Raw genomic sequence first — 26291 nt, forward strand, 5'->3', positions numbered from 1 at the left:
TAAGTGTAGTTACGCTCGTGGTGTCCCGTCTTCCTGGCACTCTTTGTCATATAACGCTTTGAAACTACTGACGGTCTTGGCCTCCACTATCTTCTCACCTAACTTGTTCCAACCGTCTACCACGGTGTGTGTGTGTTTGTTTCTACTAGTTGTGCTTGCGGGGGTTGAGTTTCGGCTGTTTGGTCTCGTCTCTCAACTGTCTGTCAACTGTTGTACAGGTTCCTGAGCCTATTGGGCTTGATCATGTTTACATTTGAAACTGTGTATGCGTTTGCGTTTGTTGTGTGGGCGTGCGTGAGTGTGTGTGCATGTACGCGGGTGTGTGTGTGCATGTGCATGTAGGGAAGAGGTGATCCCACATGTAGCCCCCGCCCTGTAAACAGTATTAATTTTATGGTCATACGGTTTTTAATATATTTACATATATACATTTGCGCTTTCTTGTTGAGAAAGATAACAAAGAAAGATTAACATACATTGAGTATGTGTTAGAGAGCATAAAGCTCTCCCTCGTCTGCTCCTCTTCACGTGACCACTCTTCTGCTGAAGAACTTCCTCAATTTGACAACATAATAGTCTGTTGGATCAAGTTATCGCTAGTCGAGCCTTTCCCCGGGCCGGCTTGGGGTGTGGAGGAACTCCCTGAACTTCCTTCAGCTACACTATAATCCCAGGTATCACGTTCAGTTCCGAGGCTGTGATTGTCTGATAGAAATTAATGTGTGTCTTTAGTCTTTAGATCTCGAATTTAACATTGCATTGTATTGAGTTTCATTATTTGTTAAAATTCGTGCTACCTCCTTACGTGCGTACGTAGAGGCGTACACGACTGTTCCACAGTGGATGTTAAAACATTGTAAGCGTTAGCCATCCTAACCTAGTCTGTCTCAAACTATCCTGAGTTTAACCCAACGGAGCCCAACACAGCCTACGTTGAGGTTACCTTGAGGTGCTTCCGGGGCTTAGTGTCCCCGCGGCCCGGTCATCGACCAGGCCTCCTGGTTGCTCGACTTATCAACCAGGCTGTTAGACGCGGCTGCTCGCAGCCTGACGTATGTCGACGCCTAACCTAATTCATATTAATCTAATAATATTTACGGGTTTAACAACCGTAAATATTTAATTTTAATTTATTTTATGCCTGCAGGATCGAGCTCTAGCTGTTGTGTGTGTAATTACCTGAGTGTAGTTACAGGATCTACCAATGTAACGGTTCTATTGTTACGTAAATTATGGTGACAATAAACACAGACACTAAGATACTATATATATATTCTATATATATAGTACTATATATATACTATATAGATACTATATAGTACTATATAGATACTATATAGTACTATATAGATACTATATATATATGGTCGAATATACAGAAGTACACAGGTGATACTTTGGTGTGAGTTGAGCGTCGGTACAGTATCTCGCAAGTGTCTGCTCTAGACCACACTTGAAAGTAGACTACGCTCGTGGTGTCCCGTCTTCCCAGTACTCTTTGTCGCATAACACTTGAAGCAACTGACGGTTTTGGCCTCCACCACCATTTCGACTAGCTTGTTCCAACCGTCTACCACTCTGTTTGCAAAAGTGATTTGTTTATATTCCTTCGGCAGTTTTGTTTAGTTAGTTGAAGTCTAAGACCTCTTGTTCCAGGTCTCAGGAATTCTTCCCTATCAATTTTATCGATTCCCGTTCGTACGTGTGTGTGTGTGTGTGTGTGTGTGTGTGTGTGTGTGTGTGTGTGTGTGTGTGTGTGTGTGTGTGTGTGTGTGTGTGTGTGTGTGTGTGTGTGTGAGTGAGTGAGTGAGTGAGTGAGTGAGTGAGTGTGTGTGTGTGTGTGTGTGTGTGTGTGTGTGTGTGTGTGTGTGTGTGTGTGTGTGTGTGTGTGTGTTCTATGTCTCACAGGTTCAGAGTGGCTGTAAACCCCTTGCTTTAGCTCTTGGGCCGAGCTCACTTAGGTTTGGATGAGGAACAATCATTCTAAGAGGAATTTGTTTGTGAGTTTTGCAAGGATTTGTGGGAATTTAACTGGGATTATCGCGGATTTGGCGTGTTTCCTGGGATTTGTTAGGGCAGCGTGGGGGAGGGGGAGGGGCGGAGAGGAAGGTAACGTGGGAGGGATTTAATGTGGGAGGAAGCAGCTGTGTACAAGTATTCCTTCAGTGTGTACACAACAGCCTATCATCCTAACATGAGAGTACATGTAATAACAATTTTGTCGATCGAACAAATATGGACGAGATGGGCCAATAGAAAGTAGACTTATGTACTGTTCGATTTGGACAAACCGGAAAAGTTTTTATATGTATGTTAAACAAAACCCAAATATACACGCTATCTGAGGCCTAATATAGTACATATATGTGCTATACCAAGACTAGGAATTTTTCAGTATAATTTTAGTTTTTTTCCAGATCGTATAAAAAGAATAGTACCAAGTTCTTATTTATATATTTGTTCATAACGTTGACTTTTGTACAATTCAAGTTCAAGTATGTTTATTGAGATAAGAAAGAAATACATCTCAAAGGGATAGAGTAGCTTAGGCTCTTTCTACCCCCCTTTTTGTACAATCGTGATTACGGGCTATTCATGCCCGTGCCACCTGTTGGGTGGCTTAATCTTCATCAATCTACACATTAGTGCCTCACCAGGAGGATGGTTGGTATACAGTGTGGGCCCTCAAGTCTACCCGGAGGTATCCCCTGGTATACATGTATTATGGTGTGTAACTGCTGCTGGCCGTGGCGGGAGACATCTTGGAAAGATCTACTCTTAAGCAAACCACAACAGTTCCGTTACGGGAGTGAGAGACGGTAGTGTGTCTTAGACGAATCTTGGAGAGTGAACAAGGACCCCGAGAGGGAAGGGGCTGGCAACTGTACTTTTAAACAACAACATAATTACAATTATGTTGTGTATGTTGTGATGCCTGCTTGATGGGGTTCTGGGAGTTCTTGTACTCCCCAAGTAGAACAACTCCCCACGTCTTCAAGTGACACACGCGACATACACCGAGCCGTCCTATAGAGGTAACCCCCTGCCTACAGTCTCCTGCTGCTGCAGTGTTCCGTGGCAGAGTGGAAGTGGTTGAGTACTCGCAAGATGTTAGCTTGGTTAAGTGTGTGTGGCCAGCACCCCCGACACGCGGGTCCTCTGGCATAAACATCACTGTGAATCTTCCATTGTATGCAAGCCTTCTAGCAAGCCATATATATATATATAATATTGTAACTGGTGCCTCAGCTTAAATATTGTGGTGGTAGAGAGTGAGGAGAGAGAGACACTCTGGCTGGAAACACTGGCTGGTGTAAACGTTGCCACAGTGTAAATGTTTGTCAGTATAAATGGCTGGTAGTGTAAATGGTGTGTGTGTGTGGTGGGAGTGGCGGGGCTCCGTACCCCTATCACAGACCTTACTTCTCATGGGGTCTGGCACGCGTGTTTGTGTGTGTTTGCCAGCGCCTGTTTGCCTTTGCCCGTGCGTGTGTTTGTCTGTGCGCGCACGCGCAATCAGTATGTGCGTGCGCGCGCGCACACGCGCGTGTGTAACTTTACGATGGGAAAAGTAAACTTGGCCTTAAGTTCGAATTTGAGCCATGGAGGACACGTGACACCGCCGAGGCCCATAAGGTCGAGGAACTCGAGGGTAACCCAGGAGCTGGACGACCTTAGTGCCTGGGCTCGCACTCCCGCTCTCTGCATATCGAATGGCAGATCAATAGGGCTTAGTTTGGACTGGTACGATGGTTCCTTTCGGGCGCTTCAGAGCTGTTTCTCCTGCACGGTGCGCGCGCGCCAGCCTCGGCTCCCCATGAAGCGGAGACCTTCTCAGCTACAATTAATTCGAGAATGGTGATAACGAAATAGAAAAAATATTGTCAATCGATGCCCGTTGGTAATATGAGCAGCCCATTAAACGTTGTTAATTTGGAGGTTGTTAGTTATCTTGAGGATTATCTTGAGATGATTTCGGGGCTTTTTAGTGTCCCCGCGGCCCGGTCCTCGACCAGGCCTCCACCCCCAGGAAGCAGCCCGTGACAGCTGACTAACTCCCAGGTACCTATTTACTGCTAGGTAACAGGGGCATTCAGGGTGAAAGAAACTTTGCCCATTTGTTTCTGCCTCGTGCGGGAATCGAACCCGCGCCACAGAATTACGAATCCTGCGCGCTATCCACCAGGCTACGTGGCCCCCTTATTTGATACTTAGTTGATACTTGGAGCCAGGAACGGGGGGGGGAAGGGTTGTTAGAATGTTAGTGGGAACTGTCCACGCTAACTAGGCTAACAGACAGATGTTTGCGTGTCATAAATGGGGAATGTTGGTGAGAGATGGTGGGGGGGGGGGGAATGACGGGTACTAGAGACAGATGTGAGACAGACAGATACAGATGATACATCTGTAGTGAGATAGGAGAAGGGGGGGGGCGGTGAGGAAAGTAAGGATGTACTACCTAGCGGGTTTTCTTCCAATTGGGGAGTGTTGTTTATTCTGCCGTGGCGGCTTGTCCACTCACAGGACGAGTGACGCTCTCCAATAGACTTGTCCTTTGAGACAATATATAAAAAAACTCCATCCCTTCCCCTTATCTCAGTGGTATGGGAGGTCCCGCGCCTATACCCGCCCCTCCCATACATAGCGCACTTATTCACACAAAATAAGGGGTTAAGACCGCTTAAAAAAATGTGATTATTACCGAGCAAAATTTTGAAATAGTTTTATTATCTTGGGGCAGGTTGATGTATGGGGGGTGTATGGCGGCCATCTTGGTAGGGGTGTATGGCGGCCATCTTGGTAGGAGTGTATGGCGGCCATCTGGTAGGGGTGTATGGCGGCCATCTTGGTAGGAGTGTATGGCGGCCATCTTGGTAGGAGTGTATGGCGGCCATCTTGGTAGGGGTGTATGGCGGCCATCTGGTAGGAGTGTATGGCGGCCATCTTGGTAGGAGTGTATGGCGGCCATCTTGGTAGGGGTGTATGGCGGCCATCTTGGTAGGAGTGTATGGCGGCCATCTTGGTAGGAGTGTATGGCGGCCATCTTAGTAGGAGTGTATGGCGGCCATCTTGGTAGGGGTGTATGGCGGCCATCTTGGTAGGAGTGTATGGCGGCCATCTTGGTAGGAGTGTATGGCGGCCATCTTGGTAGGAGTGTATGGCGGCATCTTGGTAGGGGTGTATGGCGGCCATCTTGGTAGGAGTGTATGGCGGCCATCTTGGTAGGGGTGTATGGCGGCCATCTTGGTAGGGGTGTATGGCGGCCATCTTGGTAGGAGTGTATGGCGGCCATCTTGGTAGGAGTGTATGGCGGCCATCTTGGTAGGGGTGTATGGCGGCCATCTTGGTAGGAGTGTATGGCGGCCATCTTGGTAGGAGTGTATGGCGGCCATCTTGGTAGGAGTGTATGGCGGCCATCTTGGTAGGAGTGTATGGCGGCCATCTTAGTAGGAGTGTATGGCGGCCATCTTGGTAGGAGTGTATGGCGGCCATCTTGGTAGGAGTGTATGGCGGCCATCTTGGTAGGGGTGTATGGCGGCCATCTTGGTAGGGGTGTATGGCGGCCATCTTGGTAGGAGTGTATGGCGGCCATCTTAGTAGGAGTGTATGGCGGCCATCTTGGTAGTAGTGTATGGCGGCCATCTTGGTAGGGGTGTATGGTGAGGGAAAGTGTTGAGAGGTATCGAGGCATCATTCACACTGGATAAATGATTTAACTAGTCAGACCAGAAAGTGGGAATGGTTCCTCACTTGAGGTTGTTGGTGGCCCTGTGGAGTGGCCCTGGGGTGTGGCCCTGTGGAGTGGCCCTGTGGAGTGGCCCTGTGATGTGGCCCTGGGGTGTGGCCCTGTGATGTGGCCCTGGGGTGTGGCCCTGTGGTGGTATGGCCTTGTGATGTGGCCCTGTGGAGTGGCCCTGTGATGTGGCCCTGGGGTGTGGCCCTGTGATGTGGCCCTGGGGTGTGGCCCTGTGGTGGTATGGCCTTGTGATGTGGCCCTGTGGAGTGGCCCTGGGGTGTGGCCCTGTGGAGTGGCCCTGTGGAGTGGCCCTGTGATGTGGCCCTGGGGTGTGGCCCTGTGATGTGGCCCTGGGGTGTGGCCCTGTGGTGGTATGGCCTTGTGATGTGGCCCTGGGGTGTGGCCCTGTGGTGTGGCCCTGTGATGTGGCCCTGTGATGTGGCCCTGGGGTGGTATGGCCTTGTGATGTGGCCCTGGGGTGTGGCCCTGGGGGTGTGGCCCTGTGGTGTGGCCCTGGGGTGTGGCCCTGGGGTATGGCCCTGTGATGTGGCCCTGGGGTGTGGCCCTGGGGTGTGGCCCTGTGATGTGACCCTGGGGTGTGGCCCTGGGGTGTGGTCCATGTAGTGTGTGGTGTAAAAAATACTAGTCACAGCTTCGTGTCATCCTTTGCAGGTGATACAAAGATCAACATGAAAATTGCCACTGTAGAAGACACTGAAAAACCAGACAGACAGACAGACATAAAGTATTCGAGGGCAGCTGAAAATAACATGATGTTTAACGGTGACAAGTTCCAGGTACTGAGGTATGGTGGACACGAGGTTAAACGAAACACAGTGAACAGGACACAGACCTACTCATAGAAGGAAAGCAACATGTAAAAGATCTGAGAATTATGATGTCTGACGACTTCGCATTTAGTAAACATAACCGAGCAAATATAGCGGCGGCGGCCATGAAAATGATAGAATGGATTATGAGAACGTTCAAATCCAGAGATCCCACAGCAGTGCTAATACTATTTAAATCACTTGTGCTGTCCCTGTCTTGAGTACTGCTCAGTACTTACTCTTTCCCGATCAGAGCAGGAGAGAATCTCTAAATTAGAGGGAATACAGAAAACATATACGGCACGCATAGACACGATAAAACATCTAAATTATTGGGACCGTTTAAATGCTCTCAAAATGTACTCTTTGGAAAGGAGACGAGAGAGGTATCAAATAATATATACATGGGAAGATACTGGAGAGCCAGGTCCCAAATTTGCACAGTAGAATAACAACATATTGGAGCAAAACATATGGAAGGAAATGCAGAATAGAACCAGTGAAGAGTAGAGGTGCCAGAGGAGCACCTATGTTCCTCTGATTCACAATCAGAGAACACTGTCTGGACATCAGAGGTCCTCAGCTGTTCAAGAGGCACTTAGATAAGTTCTTGCAAGAAAGGTGCGGATGAACCAGGCTGTAGTGGATGAGCCCATGTAGTGTGGGTGTATGTGGGTGCATGGTGGTGGTGTCACCTGTGTGGAGTGTGTGTGGTGAGGGTGTAGGGGAGGGGGCGGGCGTCATGCAGGGAGACGGAGGAAGCGACACAGGTGCAGCGTGGGGCGGGGTCCCCTGCCTCTTCCTTGCTGGCTAGATGGAGATGAACGGGCGGGCGGCGGAAGTAAGGTGGGCGGGACGCCGGCGGGTGTCCCCGAGCGGAAAAGGTAGGTGGTTGTTGGGGGGGGGGGTTGCGGCGGTCAGCTGATCAACTGACGGAGCAGGTGTCGTAAACCTTTGTCTAATCGGTGGCAGCTGTAGGGTGGTGGTGGAGGAGGGGTGTGTGGGATCCCTGTTTTTTTGTTGTGTGTGGGGGGGGAGGGGAGGGGGGTCCAGTGGAGTGTTGGGAGGGTGTTCGGGACCTGCGGGGGGCAGGGGGGGGGGCGGAATGGAGGCATTTAAGCCGGAAAGGAAGTTGTTGAGGATTGTAAAGTGTGTGTGAAGTGTTGGAGGAGGGGCGTGGGTGTGGGAGGATACTGGGGGGGGGGGGGTACTGGTAGTGGGGGGTGAGTGGGGGGGGTACTGGTAGGGGGGGTGAGTGGGGGGGGGGGGGTACTGGTAGGGATGGGTGAGTGGGGGGGGTACTGGTAGTGGGGGGTGAGTGGGGGGGAATGGGTAGTGATGGGTGAGTGGGGGGGGGGTACTGGTAGGGATGGGTGAGTGGGTGAGGCCACTGGTAGTGATGGGTGAGTAAGCAAGGAGCTGAGTAAGGACAGGTCAAGTGTTGAGTTCACTACTCACCGACCAACATCTTGACGTATCACTCTCCCAAGACCAAAAATTAAGGAACTAAAAATCATAGCGGCTCGCAAATTGACGCGATGTTCCGTTTTCTATTCGCAAGACCTCTGTTAGGTTAGGTTCGGGCAATACAGTACATCAATTTAATGATGTTGTGAACGCTGGAGAGGACGAGCTAGTTCACCATACATGGTGAACAATGTTTCACCATTACAGTGTCACCCCAAACGGTGCACATTTGGTGTGTTCATCGCACAATTGTTACGGCGGAAATGGTGGTAGTTATGAAGTTGTGATTAAAATGGTAAAGGTAGTTGTGGTAAACGTGTTGATGATGACAGTTGTTGCGTTTGGGGTTGTGGTAGTTGGGATGGGTTTTGTGGTGGTGGTTGTGGTTGTATGATGCTGGTAGGGTTAGTGGCGGTCAGGAGGTACTGGTGATGCTCGTATAGGAGAGGAGAAGGATGCTGGAGGTCCATGCAGCAGGGTTGTGGTAGTGGTGATAGTGGTGGTAGTAGTGGTGGTAGTGGAGGCGGAGTGCCGTACCGATGTCATCACTTGCGTATAAATATTCAAAGGACGTCCTCATTAGTATTCATATCCCACCATTACACGTCCCTCGCCGGGCTCTTTGTGCATTTAAAATTTATACATTTTTTCAGCGCCATTTGTAATATTAATTTTTTCATATTTTAGGTCAATGAGGTATTTTTCCCAGTGCGAAGTGTGTTGTTCTGTGGCCGCAGAGGCAGACTGAAGTTAGTGTGTGTGTGTGTCTTCAGTGCTGAGGATACCTAGAGTCAGTATAGAGTCAGCTACTGCGAACAAAAAGTTCCAAGTAGCACGGGCTATGGTGAGCCCGTAGTGGACTTACCTGGCACAGGAGCGGGGCGGTAACTGTGTTAACTGTAACTGAGTCGGTGGACAAAACAGGACAGATGTAACATCCAGATGCAGGCGATGAGTCACAATAACGTGGCTAAATTATGTTGACCAGACCACACACACTAGAAGGTGAAGGGACGACGACGTTTCGGTCCGTCCTGGACCATTCTCAAGTCGATCATTCGACAATCGACTTGAGAATGGTCCAGGACGGACCGAAACGTCGTCGTCGTCCCTTCACCTTCTAGTGTGTGGTCTGGTCAACATGTAAAGTCCAGATTTCGCATGGTACAAATTCTTTAGGATTTGAGGATTGATGTAGAGGAGAACTTTCAAATCCAGGGATCCCATCACAATGGTTGTACTCTTCAAGGCACTTGTGTTGTCCCGTCTTGAGTACTGCTCAGTACTCACTTCCCCCTTCAAAGCAGGAGAGATTGCTGAAATGGAGGGAATACAGAGAACATATACGGCACGCATAGACGCGATAAAGCACCTAAATTATTGGGATCGTCTCAAAGCCCTCCAAATGTACTCACTAGAAAGAAGACGAGAGAGATATCAAATAATATACACCTGGAAGATACTGGAGGGCCAAGTACCAAATCTACACAGTAAAATAACAACGTACTGGAGTGAACGACATGGAAGAAAATGTAGAATAGAACCAATGAAGAGCAGAGGTGCCATAGGCACAATCAGAGAACACTGTATAAACATCAGAGGTCCGCGGTTGTTCAACGTCCTCCCAGCAAGCATAAGAAATATTGCCGGAACAACCGTGGACATTTTCAAGAGGAAACTAGATTTATTCCTCCAAGGAGTGCCGGACCAACCGGGCTGTGGTGGGTATGTGGGCCTGCGGGCCGCTCCAAGCAACAGCCTGGTGGACCAAACTCTCACAAGTCGAGCCTGGCCTCGGGCCGGGCTTGGGAAGTAGAAGAACTCCCAGAACCCCATCAACCAGGTATCAACCAGGAAGTTAGATCAAATACGTTTATTGAGACAATAAGATACATCTCAAAAGGATAGATTGATTGATTGATGATGATCAATCATCAAAAGCCACCGCAAGAGGTGGCAGAGGCATGAGCAGCCTGTGGTAGATTGTAGATGAGGTGGTAGATGTTTGGAGTGGATGAATGTGGTGTAACATAGTGTCAAAGTGTCGCAAAAGGATACAGTAACTTAGGCTACCTCGACACTCCATGGAAGTTAGGTGGTGATGGGAGTGAATGTCACCACTTCACCTGGGACTCCACGTGGGAGGGAAAGATGAATTTTGTACCTGGGAGCCAGGTCAGTTTTTCACCACGGGGGGGGGGGGGGCAGGGCTTGTTCACCTGGGGGAACGAGGTGGTTACACCCGTGGAGACGGCTGGTACTACGCTTCTTGCTTAATGCACGGTGATTCCAAGGACACTTAAACAGGGAGCCTGATAACCGGCATGATCAGCCAAACTGTTGGAGTTTGCAGCTTATAAACTCTATGGGGGGGGGGGGGTATTAGTACCCGACCGACCCAGAAGAGTTTGAAGGATCGTCTCAAATTCCTTCTTTAAAAATGTTGGCAGTTTTCTCCTAGTTGAAGATACTTCATGTAAAAGCTCTTCCTGGTTGATTATAGTTACTTCTTAGTGAACTTTTTACACATTTTATAATGAACTTTTATAAGTTCTCTCTCTCTCTCTCGCTTTTTATTTCTTTATATCGCTCATGCAACGAATGATTGAAATGTGCAGAATTTGTCCACCCAGCTGACAGTTGAGAGGCGGGACCAAAGAGCCGAAGCTCAACCCCCCGCCAGCACAACTAAGTGCGTACAGCAACTTCCCGATACACTGCCTGAACTGAACCGTTTGTGCAAGAGTAGACAAATTCTCGAAGTCGACCAGAGGAAATCCACTTGTAATCCTTCCCTTGCAGGTTAGCAGCCGGGGAGGCGGTCAATACGTCAGGCGGGCAGCGGGTAAAGTGTTGGCGGGGGGGGGGAAGTGTCTGGTGTTGACGGAGGGTTGACAGGTAAGGGGGGAAAAGGCAGCTATATGGGGTTGACGGGTGGATGAGAATGATACCTGGAGCATACCTAGTTGATACCTGGTTCCTTGGTATACCTGGATATCTAGAGAGGGTTTCGAAATTCTACTCCCCGAGCCCGGCCTGAGGGCTCAGCTGGACACTAGGATGATAACGACAGAGACCAGGATCAGTCAGGATAAGCATGTTAGCCGTGGTCAGATATGTGGATGGGGCGTGGGCGGGCGCCTGGCAGGGGGGTGTGCGTGTCCTGGTGCCGTAGTTCTGCACGGCAAACAAAAAGAAATACAGTATTAATACAGTAGCAAGTAATTTATATATTTGTGACTCACTTCCCCCCTCCTCACACCCCCCTCCCACCCTCCCCCCCCCTCCCTCCCCCCCTCTCTCTCTCTCTCTCTCTCTCTCTCTCTCTCTCTCTCTCTCTCTCTCTCTCTCTCTCTCTCTCTCTCTCTCTCTCTCTCTCTCTCTCTCTCCTCTCTCTCTCTCTCTCTCTCACTCTCACTCTCACTAATCTCTCTCTCACTCTCACTCTCACTCACTCACTCACGAAAATTGTTCTTTATTCGTCCTGAGTATTGGTCACCATTCAGTATTGGTGAGTGTCCATGTCCTCCCCACCATCCCCCACCTCCCATATCCCCCTCCACCAGTGTCTGGTGCTCTGCTCCAGGTCTAACCATCTCCCTCACTTGTGGTAACTCCACGGCCAAACTTTATACTTGGCGTCGTTAACATTTCCATAACTGAATTTTCACCACTGCCAAAAGCTTCTAAAGTCTTTCGCGCGAAATTACAGATTTTTTGGTCCTATTACTTTGTTTTCAGACCAAAATCAGGGCCAGACGACTGAAAAATAAAAGTCAACGCCACTAATTACCGCAAACCTCTCAAGGCACAGAAATGTTCGTTCGCTGAGAAATGTCACTTAAGGCGTCGTAATCGAAAAAAAACAAGATAACACCAATTTCCCGCCAAAACATGATAGGTGTCGTCGAGCGACCGGTGAGAGAGCGACGTCGCCGTTGGGCCAGGATCCTCCGCCAGACCCGCGCGACGTCTCCAGGGAAGAAGATATCCAGTAAGATAGTAAGATATCCAGTAAGAAGATATCCAGTAAGAAGATATCCAGTAAGAAGATATCCAGTAAGAAGATATCCAGTAAGAAGATATCCAGTAAGATAGTAAGATATCCAGTAAGAAGATATCCAGTAAGAAGATATCCAGTAAGAAGATATCCAGTAAGATAGTAAGATATCCAGTAAGAAGATATCCAGTAAGATAGTAAGATATCCAGTAAGAAGATATCCAGTAAGATAGTAAGATATCCAGTAAGAAGATATCCAGTAAGATAGTAAGATATCCAGTAAGAAGATATCCAGTAAGATAGTAAGATATCCAGTAAGAAGATATCCAAGGACGATATCGGCCGATGACTTGCAGAAGAGGTCGACTGTGGTTCTTGCAGAGAGCGACGAGGAGATGCAGGTAATGACTTACGACAAAAGGACTGAATAAAACCGAAATAAAAGCCCCCCTTCCCCACCCCCCCAACGACCACCTATTACTATTATTCCCTTGGCTTCTTCGGCACAAGAAAATGGCCGCTCCGTTTAAAAGATGTTAATGAAAGTTTGACTTTTTAAATATTTTATCCCCCCCCCCCTTTTCTTCTTTTCTAAAGATATGAGGCGGTGAGGGTGTGAGAGGGTGTATAGTACAGGGTGTGCTGGAGTAATGGGTGAATAAGGTGGAGGAATGAGAGGGGCGGGTACCGTGTGTCGCATCTCTAGCATATACAAGACTGAGGAGGGTGTGGGTGTGGGTGTAGAGAGTGTGGGTGTGGAGGGTGATGGGGAGTGTAGACCCATGAGTCGTGTGGGGTGAGCCAGCCGCGGGGGTGTTAATTCCTGGACCTTCTGAAGGGGAACTAATGCTGTATTCACGCACTATGGGAACTTATGCTAAAAAGGTGTATACAGTTCACAGAAATGGTAGGAGCAGCAGCAGCAGTGTGGTGGTGGGTCGGCCGGGTGTGGGTCGGCCAGGTGTGGGGCAACCGGGTGTGGGTCAGCCAGGTGTGTGTGTGGGAAACTGCAGGAACACCGCTGCAGGTGTTCTAGGCACCAGCAGGTTAGCAGACGCAGCAGGAACGAGCAGTATTCATGAAATCGGTAATAAGGGTGTGCAGCAGACTTTTGGAGCAGCTGTGGGAGGAGAAGAAACTATGCCAGCAGCACCAGCAGCAGCAGTGAGGTGAGGGTGAGGATTACCTTATGAAAAACTCCCCTTTGATTCCACTCCTTCAAGCGGAAACATTAGTTGCTCTACGTTACCTCTGGTTGCCCCCACCCCCTACCTCTTGCCCCCCCCCCCCGCCACTTCTTGCCCCCTCCCCTCTTGCCCTTGCCCCCACCTCTCCTTTTCTCTCTCCCCTCCAGCACTCATCATTATCCCATGCATTCACTCATTCGCTCCCTGCTGTTTCTCCCATTCCATCCCTGCTTTCCCTCCCATTCCGTCTCTGCTGTTCCGTTCATCACAACAGTTCTCCAAATACCCCCCTCCCAACCCCAACCTCCTCCCCGCTGCCGTCCCTCCAACACCCTCATCGACCTGTCTGGGCGCTGTTATCACACGTTATCAAGGCGGCTATCGCAGGATTCAGGGTTCGTCGGTGGAGTGAAAAACGAGGCATTGTTCGGAGCGGCGGCTGCCGCTGCCCGCCGACACGTCCGACTCCACCGACACCCGACCAGTGATCTGCCGTTCCTATGGTTCCCTTAGGGCGAGGTTCTGAAGGCTCTCTTCCCATACTCTCTCTCCTGGAATGTTTAGAGCAAGTGGCGATGGTTAGTAGGGTGAGGAAGGGCAAGTATGGCGGCTCAAGCCATGGGGTTTGTCATGATTGGGAATGGTGGTGGTTGAATTTGAGTAAACTGTCCTCTGAATGCCTTACATTGCGTTGATTACGGGGATCAATGTCTCCGCGGCCTGGTCTCTGACCCAGGCCGCGTGAGTGTGTCATCAAATTAAATTGATGGTCTGGTCAACCAGGCTGTTGGACGCGGCTGTTTTACAGCCTGGTTGATCAGGTATCCTTATCGAGTTCTCTGTTGAACACTGTGGAGGGGTCGGCCAGTTATGTCCCTTATGTGTAGTGGAAGCGTGTTGAACAGTCTCGGGCCTCTGATGTTGATAGAGTTCTCTCAGAGTACCTGTTGCACCTCTGCTTGTAAATGGGGGTATTCTGCACTGTTATTCTATTGTTATTCTATTCTGTTCTCTATCCGTCTGCGCTCTAGAGAATACAGATTTAAGTATTTTAATCGGTCCCAATAATTTAGATTCTTTACTGAGTGGATTCTAGCAGTAACGGATCTCTGCACGCTCTCCAGGTCAGCAATATACCCAGCTATGAAAGGGGCTGTCATTGTGCAGCAGTACTCCACTCTAGAGAACACTAGCGTCTTGAAAATTATCATCATCGGTATAGCATCTCTTGAGTGAAAAGTTCTTGTTATCCAACCTGTCACTTTTCTTACAGTTGTGACTGAAAGGTTCTTGCAGGGGGGGGTTAATGTAAATTGCTCCATGAAACTAGCGATGGACGGCATTAACACGATCTAATAAAAATATTCAAGATCGTGCCAAGAAGTACGATTGCAAATCATGTTGCACAAACCTGTCCGAGAATGATTTGTAAAATTCTGTCAACATTAAGTCCAAGGATTTTCCAACCCCGCCTTCGACGTATAGATATAAAGGGCATAACTGTTAGATCTCAAATCGGATGCCTGCACCAGAAACCGGGCCTCGGGGACACTGGTGCCCCGCTGAACGTGTATGTGGTGAGAGAAGTGGATCTGGAGGGCCGTAGCCCAAGTGAGAGGACTGTAATGGGTGTGGGTGTGCTGTTCTCTGTCCGGATATCACTTTTGTGCTGAAGATCTTTCTGATAATCCCAATTCTGCCATTTCCTGCCCCCCCCCCACTTCCCCTACCCCCTCTCCTCCATCTAACCCCCCCCCTCCCCCGCTTTTTTCTCTATCCTTGGGACCTTCCCCGATTCTCACTAACAGGTGGGCTCTATTTCCCATCCTCTGGAATATTATGATCTATATCTGTAAAAAAAGGTGAGAGTGTGTGTGTGTGTGTAGGGTCCGACGCCGAACACTAACGTCAAGCCTCGCCCAATTTTCTAAGGTGACACATGGGCCCTAGTGTCACCCTTAAAAAAAAAGGCATCTATAGCGACCCCCTTCGATTTTCATGTAATGATTTTCCCGATTTCAAGTCTGAAATCGGGAATTTGTTTCCCATGGGGGAGCGGGGTGGGTGGGTGGGGGGGGGGGGGGCAGCCCGTTGGACCAATCTCTCTCAAATCGAGCCTGGCCTCAGGCCGGGCTTGGGAGTAGAAGAACTCCCAGAACCCCTTCAAGCAGGAAGTCCTACACGGAGACAGAATCTACACCCATCTACTATCCCCGGCGCTGTAGGCGTGTGGGGACGCACCCTCCAGTGGCCAGCAGTTCTGTCCAACTTCACAAGTACGGAGTGAGTGGAGGGGGATTATGATGGACGGGGGAGTGGACTGGGCACGAGGAGGAGGTCGTACATTCAGAGAATAGGTTGAAGAGAAGGAGATGGAAGGTGGCTTGTTAGGAGAATGTAGTTGACAGATGACAGACTCACACGGCTGGAAGGATTACATTATGTGTAACATGGGAACGTTCGTGTGTGTGTGTTGTGCGGGCGTACATGCGGGCGTCAGATCCCCCCAACATGCTCAGGCTGTTGTATAAGCCTCATCCAGGCGTCTCCATCTTGCAAAGTTCCACCTTTCATTGTCCCCTTCCCCCCCCCCCTCCTCCCCAGCAAGTATTAACGACCCCCAGCAAGCAGGCCCTTGCTGTAGGGTCGTTGCCAGGGGAGAACTGCCCTCTAAATTTCACGATTGGTAGTTCACAAGCGCAAAATACCAGTAATGATTCGTGTGATTCGATGTCATTAGTTTAACAGCCCGAGTTTGTATGCTGAATTTACGGTTGTTAGTGACAGTAGTTAGTGGTCGTTAGCAATAGTATTTAGCGTTATAGCAATAGCAGTTACTGGACTTTATTATTTACACAATATCCGTCCTTCTGTTGAACATTTTCTATAGATCTATTTACAATTTACAGGTGGCTATTACAAGGGAAATTTTGAATTAGATCTTTATGGACACTGTGACACCAGTAAGGTATTAGACACGGCAGAAAGAGCAGTGGAAGAGAGAGCGTAAGACACGGTACACAGTGTCTTACATAGTACATAGACTCAAGAGTCCTGTGGCGCCCTGTACGGGGGTGGAAGCCACTTCCACACACAGCTCTTGAGGCCAGACTCGACAAAGAATAAGCACTCGAGAATACCTTAGTTACATTGTAAAGCAACGGAGTACTATAAGGCCAGCGTGCGAGGCATGAAACTCACTCACTAAAACTTAGACTTCACTTCCCCGTTGTCAGTGTTAAGTACTTCCACTGGGGTACCTCCACTGGGGTACTTCCACTGGGGGTACACAAGACAGGTGACACCGTTACCACAGACGCCCGAGGGGCGGTACATACCCATTGCCGCACAAAACCAGTAACCAGGTTGTGCTACAAAGGTACGCGGTACATAGGTACTCGATGTGCATAGTACGGTGCAGGCGACGGTGCAGAGGCGACGTCCTAGACTTGGTACGCCGCAGGTGCGGTACAGAGGCTCAGCTGCAGGTACGGTACGTCGCTGCCTTAGCAAACTGAGAACGTGAAGTATCAATGACGAGACGGTACAACTTTCGCCGGGACGAGAGGCAGCGCTACGACGCCAGGCTGGGGGGGGGGGGGAGGGGGTAAAGTGGGCCCATGACTCGCTGACCCCTCGACCCTACCTGACCCCAACCTGCACCGCAACACTCTCTCTGCTGCAGGTGTTGCACACCCCCCCCCCCCCCCCCCATACTCTGTAAACACACACCTGGTTGATACCTGGTTGATGGGGTTCTGGGAGTTCTTCTACTCCCCTGACTTGTGAGAGTTTAGTCCACTAGGCTGTTGCTTGGAGCGGCCCGCAGGCCCACATACCCACCACAGCCCGGTTGGTCCGGCACTCCTTGGAGGAATACCTGTAGGTATCCCTCCCTGCAGAGCGTACACCCAGCCCTTCTTGAACAGGTTTGGTAAAGTGTATTGGAGTAAAGTGCCCGGCCAGCGTTGCCTGTGTGTGTTTCTAGAGTGTGGTTGGGTGTAGTGTGTGGCTGATACACTTTCATGAAGGGTTGCACAGGGCACTCGTACGACAAGCCAGAGATCGTCTATTCCGACTCCCAGTAAAGACGTTGATTACTGTAGTTGATTAAGAAGTTTGCTCTTTAACTTGTAAATAAAATATTCCATGATACGAACTTTTGTTAAAAGCGCAGATAGTGAGGACGAGGCCTGCCAGCCGTGTTTAGCAGCGTCTTCGGCCTAAGTTGTTGCTGCTTGTTGATAATGCATGCATTTTTCCCCAATCACGGGGCTCAACTTCCCTGCGGCCCGGTCTCTGGCCAGGCCTCCGGGTTGCTGGACTGGTCAACCAGGCTGTTAAACGTGGTTGCTCGCAGCCGGACGTATGAATCAGTTGGTGACCTGGTGGTGACATGGCCGCCCGGGCCGCTGTGCTAGACATCACTCAAGGGGAAGTGTGTACATGAAGTATTGCCACCCTAGACCCTCCTAGACCCCCCCGCCCCCGACTCCCCGACCCTCCTAGACCCCCCCCCCCCCCGACCCTCCTAGACCCCCCTACCCCCCTCCCCGACCCTCCTAGACCCCCCGCCCCCGACTCCCCGCCCCTCCTAGACCCCCCCCCCCCGACCCTCCTAGACCCCCCTACCCCCTTCCCCGACCCCCCTACCCCCTTCCCCGACCCCCCTACCCCCTTCCCCGACCCTCCTAGACCCTCCTCGATCCCCCTATACCTCGCTAACACAATGAAACCAGACAGGTTTCCCTGCCACTTGAGTGTGGTCTCGCCGAGGTGGCCAGCACGCATGCTTCCCTCCGCCACGGTGTGGTGGTGGTCCTAGTAAGGGGCGACGCAGCACCGGCGCGCCTCACCAGGGCGGACCAGACCAGTTACAACGAAGCACCACTCTCGCAAGCCCTTCGTGGGGCACTAGACAGTGGCTGCTTCATCCGCCTGGATAATAGGGGGATTGAACTCTACCGTAACACCTAGTCGTTGGATGCTCGACTTGTTTAATTGGTAGAGATCAATCCTCCAATGTTCCTAGCTATTTACTTTGACGATGGTGTTGATTGCAGTTCATTCAAAATTATTTTTAATACCTAGGCCCGAGACTCGATGTTAATTCTTACGAGAGACGTGTGGCGCCCTGGTTATTGACATATCAATAATCAGCGGGTGTTGGGTCATCTGCTAGATACTGTTTTGAGCTTCCTTGAGTAGTGTCCTGCTCCAGAGGACTGTGGAGATGTCATGGCCCTGTTCCCCTTCCTCCCTCACTCCATACTCCATGCTCTGCCAAACGGCAGCCTCCCTGTTCCTCCTTCAGACGGCACCAAGCCTAGTTATCATCCTCCTGGTGTCACGTCGCCCGTGCCTAACCTCTCCTCCCTCCTCCGGCAGGTTTCCATCTCTCTGGGACGGTCATGTGTACTCGAAGCTCCGTGGGGCCCCTCGCCGCTGCCGCCGCCGCCGCCACCACCACTACCACCACCACGGCCGTCGACTCCACCACCACCTCCACCACCACCTCCACCACTACCACCACCACTACCACCAACACCACCTCATCCACCTCCACGGCCCCACAAAAGTGCCAAGTCTCCATATCTTTCGACAGGTAAGAAATGCCTTTCTCACTGATTAACTGTGCAGACTCTTCATCGCGGCCTTATCAACCAGACTGTTGGTGCTTGTAGCTTGCGTGTGGGCATAGCGGTCCAGCTGATTAGGCATAACCAAGGGTATATTATATTCCGTCTTGGAATGAGTGTAGAGAGGGTAGAGAAAAGTGTATAGTGAGAGTACATAGTGTACTCATGGTAAGCATATTGCTCCTAACATGTACACTGAGAGGTGTAGTACGCTGAGGTGTATGTACACTGAGAGGTGTAGTACGCTGAGGTGTATGTACACTGAGGTTTATTTTAATGGTGAGCTGTGTTCAGGGGGCTAAAGTGTGCTTGGTGGTTGGTGAATAGGCAGTTGTGGTGGCCTTAATAACCCCCTCCACAGGCTGGTAGGCCTTAAGCCCAACACTAAACAAGAAGTATTGCTTCCCGTCTTGCCACGGGGGGTGGGGGGGGGGTTGTTACGCTTTTCTGTCGCCTCTGGAGGTTATCTGGAGATGATTTCGGGGCTTTAGTGTCCCCGCGGCCCGGTCCTCGACCAGGCCTCCACCCACCCAGGAAGCAGCCCGTGACAGCTGACTAACACTCAGGTACCTATTTTACTGCTAGGTAACAGGAGCATAGGGTGAAAGAAACTCTGCCCATTGTTTCTCGCCGGCGCCCGGGATCGAACCCGGGACCACAGGATCACAAGTCCAGCGTGCCGTCCGCTCGGCCTCCATGTTGTCCACGTCCCTGTCTTGTCTCTCACTCGTCCTTGGTCATCATGTCTTTGTGTATTTCCTCTTACTGTTTTTCGAGTACTGTGTTGGGCTGCTGCTGGCACTCCCGTCACTTGTTCCCATACTGATGGCGGCCTCGTCTGTATCTCTGCCACCTGAAACATTACTGTGTTGGGCTGCTGCTGGCACTCCCGTCACTTGTTCCCATACTGATGGCGGCCTCGTCTGTATCTCTGCCACCTGAAACATTACTGTGTTGGGCTGCTTCTGGCACTCCCGTCACTTGTTCCCATACTGATGGCGGCCTCGTCTGTATCTCTGCCACCTGAAACATTAGGCAGTTTTGGCCTATTAAAGGAGCCAGTATACTAGACAGACCTTCACAGCCACGGCAGGTAGGACGTAACAATATTACTTAATTTACTAGTGGGTAAATGGGAGGGAAGACGACTACACTAGGGGGCATGCCTGTGGCGTCAGCTGAACACATCCAAGCCTCCTTCCTCTTGTCTTCCTATACCGTTGATAGGTTAAGTAATAATTGTAAATAAGAAGCAATGAGATGCTTATCTTAACATACTAAGAAGGTTAGGTGAGGTTGGTGTTTTCTATGAAGCTTTTCAAGGTAAACTAAAATATTTACAATCAATTAGTATGTCACATATGCACTTATTAAATAAGCCAATATTGACTATAAGCAAGTGCGAGAACGGGTTGCAACCATAGACCTTCTGGACAATGCTATATCCTGATATATCTATGAGGAAATCATTGGAGCAGGAATGTCTGGGGTCACCCAGGACGCCGGGTTCGATACCCCGGTCCTGCTCGAAAGATTTTCTCTTGAGGAGAATGTTTCGTGAGTGGTCTTCTCTGCCTTGTGTGACCTTAATGTGGTTCTTAGTGTTATTTTATTGTGTACTTGGTTGTTATGGTTAATGCCTCAGAGGGCTTTGTGGTTGAGAAGTGATGGGGACGGTCTGGCAAGGAAATTTTAATAACGTTAAGAAAGGGGTAACCTTGTCATGGTTTCAAGGATCAATGTACCCGCGGCTCGGTCTGTGACACGGCCTCTTGGCGACGAATACTCTTAGCTATGGCTAAGCTAAGATCGCTAAGCTAAGCTAAGACGATGGCTAAGAACAGACACAGTAAGCTTTACTAAGATCAAGATTTTAGTCCATTTGAGTGTTTAGTTACAGATCTGTAGGTAGAGGTCCGCATAGTCGCTCCCATAGTTTACAGTCTGACGGAGAGCAATTGAGTCTTTTATTGATCATATTGAGCAATTGAACAATTTATATCGACAGGGACAGACGTGGTCCCTGTCGATATAAATTGAATATCCACAGAATTGATCAATTATCAATTTATTGATTATTGATCAATTGATCATTAGTCGGTGCTAAAGTGCCTCCCATGACGAAGCGGGAGTCATAACAGTAGTTGTAGGGGTAGTACTACCTTGTTGGACAGTTGGACTTGTTGGCAGTAATACCGTTGGACGTTGAATATGTCATTGAACCTGGACGTTGATACGTCCAGGCTGTACGTAATCAACGGTTGACGACGTTGGTTCAACGTTGAATTGACGTTGTTCTTGAATAGCGTCACGCCCTCTGGGGAGGAAGAGGTGGCGCCGGCGCCATTCATATTGTGTGACTCCTTTGCTTCGTCTCTCCTCCACGTCTGTCCTTAATTATGTCTTTATTGTGGCTTTTCTTGCTTCTGGTTCGTTGCATGGTGGCCGAGGTGTGGTGCCAGTGCCACACCACCACCAGTGCCACACCACCACCAGTGTCACACCACCAGTGTCACACCACCAGTGTCACACCACCAGTGTCACACCACCAGTGTCACACCACCAGTGTCACACCACCAGTGCCACACCACCAGTGTCACACCACCAGTGTCACACCACCAGTGTCACACCACCAGTGCCACACCACCAGTGCCACACCACCATAACCAGTGGTCTGAAACAGACAGACAGTGGCTAATGACAGTGGCTGCACTGTCATTAGCCACTGTCACTTAGCCACTGTCACTTAGCCACTGTCAATAGCCACTGTCACATTAGCCACTTAGGATAGCTTGAAGGGGACTCAAGATAACATGATGGTGACAATAGACATGATGCCAGTGATGAATACAGTGCTATGTAGCCTCGCTACTCATTTAACATTAAATATTATTCAACATCTCGAGATACAGACTTGAAGACATTGAGGTGACCCTCCTGGTTGTTGAAGACGGAGTGGAGGAAACTGTCAGGAAGCTAGTCACGCCGCCTCCTTAAGGTATACAGGTTCGAGTACCTCTGGGTCCCCCCGCGATAACAGCTTGATGGTTAAATGCAACCTCAGAATACCGAGAAAAAAAAATTGTACCACTTACGGGCTATTCATGCCCGTGCCACCTCTTGGGTGGCTTAATCTTTATCAATCAATCGAGTACCTCTGTTGACACAATAAGATACACCTCTAAAGGATAGAGTAGCTTAGGCTCTATCCTCAAGACTAGTACATGGCGCGGACTGATTTTGAGGGAGTGACGGCCTACAGGCCTACCTTGCAGGCCTACCCTGCTGGCCTACCCTGCAGGCCTACCCTGCTGGCCTACCCTGCAGGCCTACCCAGCAGGCCTACTCTGCTGTGTTCGTATCTTATGGTCATATAATACTTTGGATAGCTTGAAGGTGACTCAAGATAACATGGTGACTCAAGATAACATGAAGGTGACTCAAGATAACATGAAGGTGACTCAAGATAACATGAAGGTGACTCAAGATAACATGAAGGTGACTCAAGATAACTAATAATAACTTCGAGAATATAAGAAACAAAACGTGTGATGATGATATTAACGATAACACAATAAGTGATTATGATAAAGGTAGAGATAACACTCCCGGGTGAAGAGTAGATGGTACGCGATAACAGTTAGTACAGACATGGGTGTGATATCACTAGTGGCCGCGATTGATATCGAAGGTTACATCACAGTTAATGCAATACTAGGAAACGAGGAAGTGTAATTAAACAGCGCAGTTAATGTTATCTTAATGTTATTGCAACAACCAAATAATAAGTTTATGTAATGCATATACAGGCCGGAGGGGGGGGCGGGGGGCGTGCACATGCACATCTGTACACCAGTAGATTGACAGTTGAGAGGCGGGGCCAAAGAGCCGAAGCTCAACCTCCGCAAGCACAACTAGGCGAGTAAATGCGGGGGAGGGGGTGTGCTTGCACTTACCTAAGAGTGTTTACCTAACAGTATCTACTGAGAAATGAGGTTTAACTCTCTATCCGCCCCGCCTACTAGCCTCGTTAGACCTGTTGCATTACAACCTAACTATTCTAGTGTTCGAATCGTGCCAAAAGGTGTGGATGGAGGTGGCTTCTATTACTTCATTCCGTGTATTCCACTTGTTGATAAGTGGACGAGTACTTCCTTACATTCCTTCGGCTCATTTGCTTTCCCGGCTTCCACTTGTGTCCTCTGGTCCGGCGTTCACTTGTCCACTTTATTTCCCTCGTTATCTTGTATGTGGTGGTCATATCCCTTTGTTCCTTCTATCCTCTAGGGTTGTGAGACGGGGGGATGGGAGGACACCAGGGGATAGTTGGCATGGGGTGAGGCGGCAGTGTGTGGATGGAATTTAAGGAATGATAAGAGGTGAAGAGATGGTGTGTGTGTGTGTGTGTGGAGCGGTGTGGACTTGTGAGGTGGAGGGCGGAGTGTGCGGGTGCTGGGGGAGATCTAGGGGGGAGGGGGGGTTGTGGAGTGGGGGAGATCTAGGGGGAGGGGGGGGGGAATGTTGTGACGTAATATCATGACCAAAACAGAAACAGCTGACGCCGGCTTGAAGGTTTCCAGGTCAAAGGTCACTCGGGTAGCTTAATCGAGGCCGCTTCCCCTGTCTCTTCTATTGATTTATTTTACCCTTCTACCACTTCCTGTTCTTAAGAGTGTGTGTGCTCTCTCTCGCTCTTTCTCTCTCTCTCTCGCTCTTTCTCGCTCTTTCTTTCACTTTCTCGCTCTTTCTCTCACTCTTCTCTCTCTCTCTCTCTCTCTCTCTCTCTCTCTCTCTCTCTCTTATTTATATATATATATATATATATATATATATATATATATATATATATATATATATATATATATATATATATAATATTATACCAATTTATTGGTTTGAAAACTTTAAAAAGAGAGTAGTTGTGATTTTATCCTGGTGTGTGTGTCAAGGTTTTGTTTATACTTGTGTGTGTGGCTGGGAGAGGATGAGTCGTACACTACAAGTCACTCATACAAACACACATACACCCACATATAACCCCCCCCCCCCCCCCCACCACCACATACAGCCACCCATAAATATTGACACTATCACCTAAATACACAGACAAGATAGCCAGTCATGAATTGAGACGTACAGACAACCAGCTGATATATTTAGAGAGAGAGAGAGAGAGAGAGAGAGAGAGAGAGAGAGAGAGAGAGAGAGAGAGAGAGAGAGAGAGAGAGAGAGAGAGAGAGAGAGAGAGAGAGTGTGAGAGTGAGTGTGACAGTGACATGACAGCCAGCTGCTGCTGCTGACACCAGCAGCAGCTCACCTGGGTCGGCCACTCGTCATACTCTTACCGCTGACAGAATTCTTCATTCATTAAAGTTGACAGTTCGTCGTGAATTCTGCAGAAGGCCGAGCCTCGGGTTTTGTATTGTGCATGACCCTGTCTCATATACCCCCATCCCCACCCCTCCACCACCTCCCTCTCTCTCTCTCTCTCTCTGCACACGGCAGACATTCATGCGCGCTCTCCCTCACCCTTTCACACTCTTCCTCTCTCTTTCTTTACTATCTGTCACTTCCCCTCTCCCTATCCCACTCTTCACTAATTATCCCTGCCCTCTCTGGCTCTCCCCTTCTCTCTCTCTCTCTCTCCCCTCACACAGTCCCTCTCAATGTGCCCCCCCCCCTCCCCCGCCTCCCACAGTGAGAGGCCTCTCCCCGGGGCAGTCTGCTGGCTCTCTCCGCTCCTCCACCTCGGCTTAAAGGTGACCCACCATTCCAGCAGGCCGGATTGATCGACTTGGATTCCTGCCTCCGTGGAATAGATAATTCTGTGGTAATTACTCGGTTTTTGGTGCGTTTTGTTGGTGAAGTGGGTGGTGTGTGGAGTGTAGGGTGGGAGGGTGTTGTGTGTCGAGGCTACACCCTTGTAAGACGTCGGCCAGGATGGGTGTCGGGGGTGTGGGCCGGCGCCTTGCCTCTGGATCATCGCCCTTTAAGCCATGGAAGACGCCATCCCCTTCAATTCTGTTCCCACCAGCAAAGCGCAAAAACAAACGATTACGAGGTTTGGGGGAAAGGGGCGCCGCAGCATCTCCAGACATCGACCGCCGGCCAGGGAAGGTTAAGGGTGGAAATCGCTTGTTTCGCGGTGGATCGATGTAACCCCCTGTGGCTGCACAAAGATTGCCTCTGCATATGAGGGAAAAAGGGACATAAGTGACGTTTGATGGCCGAGGGGAAACTGCGGATCGTGACAGCTGTTGCGTCGATTAATTTCAGTTTAATAATTTGATAATTCGTATATAATGGCCCGTGCGACGGTGTCTTGGCGGAGTAGTCTTCGCGAACTGCGCCGCCCTGAGACGATGAGAGGTGGGGGAGGTGTGTGTGGGGGGGGGGAGGGGGGAAGTATCAGATGTTGCTGCTGCAGGAGCAGGGCGACGGGGCTGGTCCGCTCTCCCTCTGTGCTAGATTTACTAGGACTAGGTCCTGCCGTCCAGGGTCCGTCTGCTCGTGTGACGTCCTCTGCCACAAGGCTTTGACATAATACTCTTAAGCAGGATGTTCTTTTACATCAGGTCTATTGCACTAGACCCCTATTGCCTAAAGCTTCATTGCAAGAAGTACTATCGCAGGAGGTCCTCTATCACGAGGTCTTAGACCAGGTGGTCTTAGACCCGGTCCTATTCCGGGTGAAGGACCTCATGTGATAAGAGCCTCGTGAAACATGACCTGGTGCATCAGGCCATCATGCTACATAGTTGTCCCGGCTTGGTGCCTTCTATGGATAATTACTTATTCAGGTTGGCAGGTCGACTCGGGGGGGTTGTTTGGCTTGCAATTATTACAGTGCTGCAGTTGTTTGAGGTAATATCAACGAGGGGGGGGGGGAGGCGTGAATTGTTCAACCACTTGGACTGGTCGATACAAACAAGACCTAGCTTCATGCAGGTCGGCGTTCGTTCTCCCGGTGGACCAATGGGCACCGTTCCCTTCCTTATATCTTATCCTGTCCTGACCTCATATGCCTTCCAGGTGTTATATAATCATACTGGTTTAACGTTTTCTCCTGATACTTATCTATATGTCTACAGCCTTGTCTGGCTAGGGCCGGTGCTGGTAACTGCAGAATTGGGGCCAAGGGTCGTATCTTGGCAGGGGGAGGGTGTTAGAATTCTAGGAAGGGCGGTGCAGTACAACAGGGGCGACGATATCATAACTAGAATTATAACGGGACGATGTGTGAGTGGAGGGAGTAAAAGTGCCCAGTGCCTCGACGTAGAGGGAGTAAAAGTGCCCAGTGCCTCGACGTAGAGGGGAATGTTACAGAGAGAAGGATGTTGAGTCCTAGCACTATGAGTCTGGGTTAAGCAAAAGAAATCCTGTACTGCCAGCACACAATCATTGAAGCATTTAAACAACTGAGACCACATC

At 49.8% G+C, this 26291-nt stretch overlaps 1 protein-coding gene across 1 annotated transcript in view; it reads left to right on the forward strand.

Moving 5' to 3' along the window:
* Positions 1-26291, forward strand: part of LOC123766173 (zinc finger SWIM domain-containing protein 5) — a 255535-nt gene that overhangs the window by 192999 nt on the left and 36245 nt on the right. The window contains exon 2 of the mRNA XM_045755106.2: positions 18610-18826. Coding sequence (XP_045611062.1) covers positions 18610-18826 — 217 coding nt within the window. The remainder of the gene's footprint in view (positions 1-18609; positions 18827-26291) is intronic.

This window comes from Procambarus clarkii, chromosome 9 (genome assembly GCF_040958095.1).
Source record: "Procambarus clarkii isolate CNS0578487 chromosome 9, FALCON_Pclarkii_2.0, whole genome shotgun sequence".
NCBI lineage: Eukaryota > Metazoa > Arthropoda > Malacostraca > Decapoda > Cambaridae > Procambarus > Procambarus clarkii.